Here is an 11,436-nt window from a genome sequence, read left to right as displayed (position 1 = left end):
TACTTAGCAACTTGATAATCTTTTATTATTTGCAATGTTTCATCTCTCCAACATTTTCCAGTTCGATGCTAAAGCATTTAATTCCTTAAATAATAAAGAGAGCAAAAAATATTTACACTTTTTTCAATAAAACTAATCAATGGATCATTGCAAGCACCTCTTACCATCTGGAAGAAAACAAATGTTAAATACAGAGAAACTGCCATTTCTGTTGGAAAAAATAAATGGCATTACATCAGATTTTTGAACTTTTAATTTCTGAAAATAAAAAAAAACCAACAAAAAAAAACATTTCCATATGTATGTACAGAACGCTCCTGAAATGTGTTTCCACTTTGCAAGTAGAAAAGGCTTTAGGATCATTGCTGTCATTTCATCAAGTTGATTTTCTATATGCTTCAAGTTTTAATGATTTCTCTTAAAATTCCACCGCAGGCTTGCTCAAGTGGGGCTTCCACAAAGTCCCCCATCAGTTCTTCAAGAGAGGTAAGACACAAAAGTGTGGGCTAGGAAGCAGGACAAGGATGGCTTAGAAGGAAGCATGTTGGACCTCCACCTCATCCAGCAGCACTAAGGTCAATAAAGGTCAAAGTCCATCCAAGACCATCATCCTGAAGTACAACAGGCCCACCCCTATCTAAAGGATACAGGAAGCAAAAAAAGCTAAATACAAACGCTACTCAAATTTCATTCGTCACTTAGAGAATTCATCGAATACTACGCTCATGTATCGGTCTCTGTGGATTTAAAAACGACTTCTCTCACCCGCACATGAAAGAAAAAGCCTGTAAGAGCTCCATCTATGATCCGACATTACAAACCTAAAAGACATGATCGCAGTCGCGCTCTCTACACAACATATATGATGCTATATCTGTCATTGCATATAAATCTATATTAACATGTAAGAGCAGCGTTGGTTTGTACTTTTTTCCCCCCAAGAATTTCTCATTAAAAATAAATGACGATGAATAGGTAACACGTTTGAGCAGTCCTGCAGATTTTTTTTTTCTTTTTTAATTTTATTGTTTTTGGTGGACATTAGCCACAATAGATATAGAGGGCGAAAGAAGTGAATGAGAAATGATTGTAGTTAATATCTGTCAAGAGCCATCTCGAGCAGATAAGATTGGCTTTATGAGGATCAAGTTCAACTTGGTTGTCAGACATCCTCCTCTCATTAGTCCCTGGCAGCAGTTTCTCTCCAGTGCTACCTGGGCTAGCAAAGTTCAGGATTAGCTGTTGTCAGATTCGGACTCGGCCTCGCGTAGCCAGGTGAAGAAGGCAGTGACGGACTTCAGAGCCACACCCTTCCCCAGCTGCTCGGCCGGGTCTTTGCTGGACTCCCATTTGTAGAAGGCTTCCTCTTTAATCACATCCTCATCGTACAACGCGTCGAAAAACATGCGCAGTAAATCTGGGCAAAACAGAGACAACACTTATTCAGCTACACTTCCAGTAGTAACTTGTATTCAGCAAGTATTACATTTTGCAAAAGCAGCGGTAGACTTTCCCGCAGCAAATCAGCATCTCAGAATGATTTCTCACTTATCTGGAGTAATACCATATTTTTTGGACTATAAGGGAAAAAAAGTCGCACTGGACTATAAATCACATTTATTTAGAACCAACAACCAAGAGAAAACATTACCATCTAGAGCCACGAGAGGGCGCTCTATACTGCACAGTTGTAGACTACAGGAGCACTGAGCAGCATAGAGCGCCCTCTCGCGGCTGTAGACTGTAATGTTTTCTCTTGGTTCATTTCTATTGGTTCATGTCAAATTAATTTTGATAAGTCGCACCTGACTATAAGTCGCAGGACCAGCCAAACTATGAAAAAAAGTGTGACTTATAGTCTAGAAAATACGGTAAATCACAAGAGTAAATTTCATCTAAACAAAATGTTAATTATTAGTTTAAATCAAACAAACAAAACTTTAATCATTAATGCTGAGAAACTACTGAAGAAGAAAAAAAACACTATGCAATTCCATCTGTGCATGTGACTGAAGAGCAAGTGCTTAAAATAAATAAAAAACTCACTGGCAGGCTGCTCCATCTGCACCATGAGAGCCTGGAGAGCATAGAGTGCCTGCAGCTCCTTCGTTTCATCAGAGAGGTACTTCTGCAGAAGCTTGGCCCTTTGGGTAAACTGCTCCACATCCACCTTGTAGGGGTTCTCACCTGTAACAGTTCATTAATGCACACAATTTCATCAAATACAAGTCGGTGCAAGTTCAGGTCTGAAGTCAAAAGTGAGGAAGTGAATTGCAACTAATTGATTCACTCACATATAATGGCAGACTGACACACAGACATCATCAGTGCCCGCACAAACTGATTGGAGCTCATCATCTGCTCATCTAGGTTGGCCTTTAAAGGAAAGAAACACCAGTCTGTACATGTCCCATATGCATAATGTTATACCCATAATGCAGATCGCTGCAATACCTTAATGTTTCGTTTAAGGGCCTGAAGATTAAAGAGCCTTGAATCACAGCCAAAGCACACACACTTACCTCTACCCAGTCATAGATCCTCTGGTTGTTGGCTTTTTCCTCTAACAACCTGTCCAAATGTTTACTCAGCTCCTCAGCAGTCAGCTCCTCCTTACTGGGCTTCTCAGGCTCCTCACCCAGAGTGAACTCCATTTTCTGCAAATATAACATCTCAATGACCTTCAGGCTCACATGTGTGTGTGTGTGTGTATATAATATATATATAATAACATAATATACCTAAAATAATATACATAATACATTTCTCAAATGTAAAGGATCATCATAAGAATAATATCATGGGAAACAAGTTATGATGATTACTAAACTTTAAAGTATGCTTTTTTTTTTGGTGCTGGCAGTAAAAATATTTGAGCACAATAATATTTGTGCAGTAATTTGTTTTACATACACATTTAGAAATTATGCTGACCCTGTCAATACAATAGTAAGCAGCTTTTAGTACCTGCTCTGTAACAAACTTATTGACATCCTCATCTTCAGGCAGAAAGTCCTTCCAGCTGAGTCCTGCCTCCAACCACATCAATCCAGCTTTTTTGTGGCTCTGAGAACATTATAGAGAAGTAAAAAAAAAAAATAAATAAACTAAAATCACAATATATGCACATGCTTCATGAGCTTTTGACACAGAACGATACTTACCAATCCTTTGCAGAGAAGGTTAAGTATTTCAACAAGTAAGACTGCTGCTTTGCCCATAGGGAGAAGAGGTTTGGACACTTCCCTGTGGATGATTTAAAAAGGTCAGATGGTTTCAGTTGATGGTTTATAATCTTTGCATACAGGTATCTGGAAACCAAGCTTCAATGGCTACCTGAAGAGCTGGCCCATGGGGATGCCTCCCTCCTGCAACATGGGCGTGATGATCTCAGCCAAGTAGAGCCAGATATGAGGAATGTCAATAGCCATGTCATCTGCTATCTCCAGAATCTCCTGCAGTCTAGAGCGGGTGAAATCAAACTAAATAAGTGCACAGCCACAAAGAAACCATTCATATTGTGTAGAAATGAATCAAGCTAAGTGAAATCATCTTAGTCCTTATTTAACTTATTTGATTAAACTAAATCCATATAAATATAGTAGTCAACATTTGAAATGGATCCAAAAAAAGTTTAAAGTTGTTCAAGAACGGGTATTGTTTTGGTTTTAGGACAACTGTTTGATCTACTTCAAATGTTGAATACTGTAATATTGAATACTTCTAGTACATAAAAAATAAAATGCAAATATTGGAGAAATTTCATGGACCTGGAATCATGACTTTTTCCATCATCTAGCTACTTTTTTGTATTTAGGCAAGTTAAAACAGGTTTTTTTTTATGCTAGGGAAAGTAAGAATATTGGCAGCAACATTAAAGCCACAGCCACAGACTTGCACCATTTGTGGTGGCATATATGCAAATTCATTCTCCGCCAGGTGGGAGAGATTGAGGATTCCCCGGTAACCGCTGTACACAAAACAGCACTCCGCTCACAAACCCTGCTTTATCAGACATTATGTGCAAGATGAAAGGAAAATGACATCAAAATTTTCTGAAGATAGTCGGTTTCCTTAAATACAGTGATAAAAAAATAAAAAAAATTACAGGTTTCGATTTTGAAACGTGCAGTACTCAAGTCAAAGTCTTGGAAAATCTAGTTGTTGCAGTCAGTTTTGATATTGTGGCATTTTGTCAAAAATAAATCAATGTATGGGAAACATTGAAATAAATAATATATCTGATCGACAAATAAATATTGCACAGAATAATAAACTGCAGCGGTCTATGAACTCACCCCTTGTAGTACTGCTCAGGAGATAATATTCTAGCACTAACAAGTTTCTGAAACAGCAGGCCCACGTGCTCTCTAGCGATGGTGCTGCGCTCCAGTGTGGACTCTACACCGTTCCGTACAAACACGAAGAGCAGAGAGGCACTGTTCAGCTCCTGCACACACTGCAATGCCTCCTACAAAACAGTAACATGAATAACTTAAGTGGAAGATGCCAGGGAGAATTTACAGGTTATTTTCAAAATGTTTTCTGGGTCAATAATAAATTTGTGGATGTACATACCTTCATGTCATTGATGTGGAGATACTCTTCAATGATGGATTTGGATTTCTTGTCCAGCTCGTCCTCGCTCAGGGCAGGTTTGGCCTGAACAGGTGGTGGAGCAGCAGGAGCCGACACTGGCTTCACTGAGAAACCCAACCAGGTGAAGGCTTGATCAATTTATGAACCATCAACTCAAAGATCTGTACTACACAGTTCTTTAAGACTATCAACTCCTACCGGTCTCCTTGCTTCTATCACGCTCTCGACTGCCACGATCGCGGTTCTCGGTCATGCTGGACACACGGCGTACAGAATCCGGTGGCCCACGGCTGTCGCCTCTTCTGCGCTCCTCATTTTCACGGCTGAAGCTGCGTTTGGTGATAGCCTGACGGGGCCTGTCGAGGCCTCGGTCCCGGTCTTCCCTCCTATCGAATCTGTCAAAGCGATCCCGGTCTCGGTCACCGCGATCTCTATCGCTACGGTCCCTACTGGAGCTGTTCCTGCACAGCAGATGTGGAATTACAAATAGCGTAATTAGATTACATGCAGCATTGATGGTAGTACTTGTTTGCCCAACAAAACAAACAGCACTACAAAGTTACCTTTGGGGTACTCTACGATCAGAGTCAACTGAAGAGGATGATGATGATGAAGGGGGTCCTCCAGATTGCTGCAATGCAGAGAAGCGGTTGAGCGTGCTAGTGGCCGGTCTCCCCGGGTCTGCATCAGATAAAAGGACAGCATTAGACTTGCATTTACCATAAAAACACTTACATTTCTTTAGATTTTCTAAAGAAAATGAGTGATGCCTGCAAAACGCGAGCTAGAATTTTGAGTAGGGCTGGGTAAAAAAAAAAAGGTAAAAAAAAAAATTATATGTTAATTAACATTTTTACTGTTCTTCAGCGTTTAATTTATTGTCCATGACAGCCACCACTTACATTTTTTTAATTAAAAAAAACAAACAAATTGAAGTACAAAATATTACTATGCCATTGCTTAAATAAAAGAAATCTGTTTTTACCCTTATTATTATCAAAATGTAGTACCATCTGACTTACATTTTACAACATTAGTCAAGATCATTTTTATCCCTTGAGAAAATTTGGTATGTTTACCTGATATCTGAAATATTGAATCGGGAATTAAATTGTGAGCTTGTGAATGAGCATCGAATTGTGAAATGTGTCAAAACCCAGACCTAATGTTGAGGGTGGTTACTAAGCTGTTGTTAAGATCGTTAATAGTTGTTTCTACAATGTTCTGTGTGATTAACAACTGGCTCAAGACAAAGAGAGACCACCAAGTCTCCAAAACACTATGATTCCTAGTAGGGGTGCTCCGATTGATCAGCTACTACCGGCCGATAATCATGTTGGAATGTCTTTAAAAAGGCAGATCTCAAAAAAAAAAAAAAATTCTCAAGCGGCTGATGCTGCCGTGAGAGGTTTGGCATGACATGCATCTCAGTCTCTGTCCGGTGCAGGTGAAATCATTACAATAGTGAAGGTGAGGTACTTTCATATTTCTTCATTAAATAACTTAATTTGAAAACATTGTGTAAGATGTAATTTCACAAACAGTGTGAGTGAATAACCCTGCACGCTCTCAAAATATGCAAATGTCTTCAAATCACCACTTTTTGTCAATAAATGTAATCAAAATTTCAATGCAAAAGAAAATGCAGTAGAGCTGACAGTTTGTCAATGGTAAGTTTGAGTTAATGTAAGTAGTTTAAATGTTCTGGCACTTGGTTGTGCAACTTCTAGGGGTGGTTAATCTGTCTGATTTCCCGATTCGATTCGATTACGATTATTGAAGTCCCGATTCGATTACAGTCGATTTTCGATTATTAACGATTCTCGATTAACGATTATTGATTTTCCATTTCACAACAGTAAGTAGTAAACAAACTGTGTAAATCATTACTAATAAATGGTAGAAACAAACCGAATGCATGTAGCGGTTGGGATTTTCAGTTTACTACATGCAGCAGGCACTCTGATTCCATGTATGGGGCACATATATATTATTCATATGACACACAAAAACAAGTAGACAAGACCTGTTTAGTTCAAAATCTATGCCCCGTGTCACATCGCCTCTGCTTCTGCTATGAGCAGCCCGGCCAGATCTGCCTCGCGCACGCGCCGAGTGTGCACATCTCGGACTACTGTCAGGGTCATTGCGACTCCCCACCTTGCCTCCTCACTGTCCTATGAATACTTCGACCTCGTCTAACATACCCAGAGGCATTGGACAAAGTTTCCACTACAATACTGTCACCGCGATTGCGGAGAGGTGCGGTCAGAAGACAAATATACAGGTATATTTGTATATAAATATACAAAAATCTCCCGCTTCGTCCCCGCAACACTAACACGCCTGATAATTTCGCAATGAACACTCCGACCCCTGCAAACATTGTTCACACCTCTGACATTTGGCAAAGGACCATTTACATTGGGCAAAGGATTCACCGTTTGTGCCTGATGTACTTTCACTTTCAATATCACCGTCATCTTCTGGATACAGATATTCCCCTTCAGAATCAGTGTCCGCGAATAGAAGTCCCAACACTTCATTGCGGGTTTATTGAAGCTTTATTGATGCCATTAGATAATAATAAAAATAATAATGATAATAATAATAATCTAATGCCAATACTCGCTGACGTTGACAACATTGGTCAAATAAAATGGCTCACTCTCACACTAGCTCCGCTTTTTGTTAAGGAGCATTACGTTTTTTTGAGTCAGAGATTAAGTATTACATGTCTGATATCTGGTGCAGGGGAGGTCGCGTGAAATTTGACACCCTATTTGACAAAATCGGCCGTTTTATTCAGTGCCGCATCTTGTCGAGTGAACTCGACCATGGCGCCAAGAGGGTTAGAGCTCCTGCCATGAAAACCAAAATGAATCCACACGCTTGCTTTGAGCCCAGATGGAGCTGGGTGGTTCGGTTGGTTGCTCGCTCCTGGTTTTTCCATTTTACACACCTGTTCTGGCTGCTTGCTAACTGGAACTGGGCGCGTTCGTGACGTTCAACTCCCGGTATAATTTTTTTTACAAAATAAAATAATGTAAAAAAAAAAAAAAATAGATTTTTGAAAATGTAATAATCGATTCATACTCGTCCATAACATACTCGCGATTAATCAATAATCGATTTTTTTCACCACCCCTAGCAACTTCATACATAAATCTAGTAAATAAAGTAAATGCAAAAGTAAAAGGTATTGAATATTGTGTTGCTTATTGTTTAAACATGTCTGTGAAAGTCTGTGTATTATTGTATGGTGTAAAAAAAAAAAAGAAAAAAGGAATTACAATGCTGAAAAAACATTTTCAGTGACAACGTTTGGATTTGAAATCAAAATAATAGATAAATGTTGTGTTTGTGGTAAACAGCCATGGATCATTAGTGGACTCCTGTGTGAAAACACAGTCCGTGATGCTTCACTTGCTCACAAGAGTCACCTAAGAGGGACTTGTGTCTTCATCACAAATCACCAGTCTATCTATCTATCTATATTTTTTTTATTTATTTTTTTTTGCCAGTTCGGTCATCCACCACAAAAACATAATTATGATTTTTTCTTTTTTAAAACAACCTCTCATCACTCATGTCCACTGCCTTGGTAAACAGCAGCAATTAAAACTAGCAGTATCTATGCGTTAATAAAGCTACTCTGTGCTTTGTGAGGTCCAAGGTTAATAAGACTGGCTGTGTACTCACCTTGCTCTCCAGTGGACTTGGCCCCTGTGCCTCCACTGCTCCCTTTACCCCAGCTACCCCATGAGCCCTTTCCTCCCGGGGCCAGCAGCTGGTTACTGAAATCACCAGGCTGAAGAAGACAAAAACAGGAGATACATGGCTAAGCACATCAAATAACTGAAATCATTATGCTATGAAAACATGTGATTAACTAGAAGTCACATTCTAAAACAGAAAAAAAAAAACACATCACAAAGCCTCACCTTAGTAATTTTACTGAGGCGGCTGGTGTCAATCGGTCTGCTCTTCGTGGTAATAGGCACTATGTTCCAGCCCTCATCTTGGGTCTGGCTACCACGGCCCCCAGAGGAGTGCAGCCCACCACGGCCCCCTCGACCCTGACTGGAGTCCTTCTTAGACAGCAGCTGTTGCTGTACTTTGGCTTGCTCTCTATGTTCTTCCATCTCTGCCTCTTTATGAATCTGATCGATGGTTTTGGGGCCCTGATCTCCTCTTCTGGGCACCCAGTTGTTCTATGAAGAAAGAATGAAGATATAAAGAGTGAGAAGTACTGAAACACACCATTTGTGTTTTAAGAAATGTAAATGAGGTTTCTGACCAACACATGTGCAAATGCCGTTGTTACTAAGAAAATCTGCTACACCAAGCATGTGGTTACCTTTCGGAGGTCCAAAACATCCTGAAGCATGAAGCGGATTCTAGAAGAGGTCTTCTTCTCTTTAATGATCTTCTCCATTTGGTGGAAGTACTGATCCATTCGAGGCTGCAGGCAATAGAGTGGAATAAAATCTGACTTTAACCAAGTAAACGGCTATAAAATTCTTTACAACAGAAAATATACTTCACGCAAAAGGAATTTAGACCTAACACAACTCTGACCCTCATAATCTGATCTCAATCGCAGCATTCCGTATAAATAGAAATAGTGCTGTACCTTAGCTTTCTCAAAGTCTAGATCTTTTCCAATAGTGGAGAGCAGCCGGCAGAGGCACTCTAAACTCTCCTCATCATGGTTCTTCAAGAGCTTGACAATGCAGTCGTGCATGATGGGTTCTGTCAGCATTTTCAGCTTGAACAGCTCTCCGATGAACTTGATGTTTCCAAGAGAGCGTCTACGTGCCTTGTCCTTGGCTTCCTCCAGCTCCTCCTTCAGGCGCTGACGCTCCTCATTCTAAGGTCAAAATAAAAACTGCTTTAATTTCAACAGAACCATTTCATACAACTTGCACGGGGTTGATTGTTCCCAAATGTGTCAAGACGTCACCTCAGCGGAAGCATCCAGCTCTTTCTGTTTCTGCTCAAAGATCTCGTCATCATCCTTGTCCTTTTCAAACTCCTTCTGACAACGATTGAGTAGCAGTTTACGGAAATTCACAGTGACTCCCGGTTTGTCTGAAGTGGGGACTTTAAGCTGGAAGAGCAGATCAGTAACGATATTTCAATTATTTCCCCATGCACATTTCTTAAATTAGCAATTCAGGCAACGTTGTCATCAATTACTCCAATGTGGAGAAATTACTCCAAAAGCTCAAATGTTCAGAACCAATGAGGATTGTTTACAAACATCAAAGACGATGAAGCCTCAGTTAACCATATTTGAGGAGCTCTACATGTAAAGGCTCAATTTAAATGAGTTCATGGAAGGTTGTCTCTTCAGAAGACTTTGATTAAACAGCTTGCATCATTTCTTTGCCATTTGTAGGTTTCGAAGATGAACTAAAGTATTATGGATTTGAAACAACATGAGTCTGACAAGTGGATAGTTTCCTAAAAGATGAATCATCTATATTTGCAACTGCAGAGATGACAAATCAATGAACATATTTCTGACAAACACTATCAAAAGCTCATCAGTTTCTTAAATCATTGACCCAGACCGGTTGCTCAAAATGGAAGTCATCAATGGAGCCTACACATGCAAGTCAACATACAGACGAATGTTACTCACCCCCATAAGGCAGCGGCACATGTTGGCATAAGCTACAGAGAAGTTGGGTTCGGAGATGGCTTTCTCGAAGATAAGGTCAATGACACCCTTGAGCCTCTCTTCTGTGTCTATGGTGAGCTCGGTCACCTGCTTCATCAGCTGCTGGAACATCTGTGGCGTGAGCTTGTTAAGGATGCTGCGTACGCGGCGGAACAGCTCCTGCGTTTTCACAGCTTCCGTCTCTTCCTCTTCCTCCTCTCCTCCACGACCTCGGACTTGCTTCTTCACTGAAGGCGTCCAAGCATTCTCCGCCTGGTTGAGTTCCACATTGTCTTTAAGAGACAAGCTGGTGATGATCTTGGGGTTGCGGTTCATTTGGTCTTTGCCCCGACCTGGCTGAGGGCGCCGTGCAGACTGAGAGGAGTGCAACTTTTCAAAATAAATGATCGATCTCAACATACAGCCACATTACCTTTAACTGAATTTTGAAACATGAGAGTAAAGAAAGTCAACTTACCGGTCCTCGCCCTCCTCCTCCCGATGACTGTCTACCCAAGTTAGCATATGAAGGAGTGAAATCAGGCCCACTGTTCATCAGACTCCTGGGATCCAATGGCCGCAAGGGGGTTTTATTTGCCTGTTGTCCAAAAACAACAAAGAGCAAGAGGGTGATTATACTTTTTAGCAAGAGACCGCACAGGTTAAACCAGATAGAAGCCTCACCTTGTCCAAGACAACGTCACTGATGTGCGGCAAACCCTCTGGCTTGTTCATGCTTGCACCAATGAACTGGAAGCCAAGCAGGAATTCTCGATCATATCGTTTCTTCTCCTCTGGATTGATGGGCTTCCATTGCTCTGTAAAAGGAGAGTGAAGTGAGAAAAAAAAAAAAATACAAATAAAAATCCAAACAGGTCCACAAACATTTAGAATAAGACACTGATTTTTAGTTTATCTTGAGCAAGGCAAATTCACAAAGTCTTGATATATTATGTACCAGCTTTCCAAGTTTTTAGTTTTTTTGCATTCCCATCAAATGATATCAATTCAAAACTGTTAATTTTATTCACTGCTAAACACAACAAAAATGTGATGAAAGTCATTTTAAAATACTGTATGCATCTCCAAAAAAAGATTTTATCATCAGTGAGACAAAAATCCAGCTTTGCACACATCTGATCACAGATATAAATTCAGATTTTAAAATG

The 11,436-nt window shown here is 40.2% G+C and overlaps 1 protein-coding gene and 1 non-coding gene across 7 annotated transcripts in view; both read right to left on the bottom strand.

Moving 5' to 3' along the window:
* The window catches only part of LOC113045597 (eukaryotic translation initiation factor 4 gamma 1-like), a 28,211-nt gene continuing 16,775 nt past the window's right edge, over positions 1-11,436 (bottom strand). For 4 of the 6 annotated variants that reach the window (XM_026206049.1, XM_026206050.1, XM_026206052.1 and 1 more), the window contains 19 exons: positions 10,952-11,085; positions 10,746-10,865; positions 10,250-10,657; positions 9,566-9,712; positions 9,236-9,472; positions 8,960-9,064; positions 8,544-8,813; positions 8,302-8,410; positions 5,163-5,280; positions 4,798-5,060; positions 4,579-4,703; positions 4,299-4,471; positions 3,337-3,462; positions 3,165-3,246; positions 2,968-3,066; positions 2,523-2,657; positions 2,295-2,376; positions 2,047-2,187; positions 1-1,417 (listed from right to left, as the gene is read on the bottom strand). In XM_026206049.1, the coding sequence (XP_026061834.1) occupies positions 1,236-1,417; positions 2,047-2,187; positions 2,295-2,376; positions 2,523-2,657; positions 2,968-3,066; positions 3,165-3,246; positions 3,337-3,462; positions 4,299-4,471; positions 4,579-4,703; positions 4,798-5,060; positions 5,163-5,280; positions 8,302-8,410; positions 8,544-8,813; positions 8,960-9,064; positions 9,236-9,472; positions 9,566-9,712; positions 10,250-10,657; positions 10,746-10,865; positions 10,952-11,085 (3,056 nt within the window). In that variant the 3' untranslated portion in view covers positions 1-1,235. The remainder of the gene's footprint in view (positions 1,418-2,046; positions 2,188-2,294; positions 2,377-2,522; positions 2,658-2,967; positions 3,067-3,164; positions 3,247-3,336; positions 3,463-4,298; positions 4,472-4,578; positions 4,704-4,797; positions 5,061-5,162; positions 5,281-8,301; positions 8,411-8,543; positions 8,814-8,959; positions 9,065-9,235; positions 9,473-9,565; positions 9,713-10,249; positions 10,658-10,745; positions 10,866-10,951; positions 11,086-11,436) is intronic. The other 2 variants (XM_026206051.1, XM_026206054.1) reach the window with 2 other exon arrangements.
* Positions 10,148-10,209, bottom strand: LOC113046503 (small nucleolar RNA SNORD66). The gene has a single exon (XR_003276102.1). It is a non-coding gene; the product is annotated as a small nucleolar RNA SNORD66 (small nucleolar RNA).

The sequence above is a fragment of the Carassius auratus genome, chromosome 27, assembly GCF_003368295.1.
Source record: "Carassius auratus strain Wakin chromosome 27, ASM336829v1, whole genome shotgun sequence".
Lineage (NCBI taxonomy): Eukaryota > Metazoa > Chordata > Actinopteri > Cypriniformes > Cyprinidae > Carassius > Carassius auratus.
This window is presented reverse-complemented; position numbering and strand designations above follow the sequence as displayed.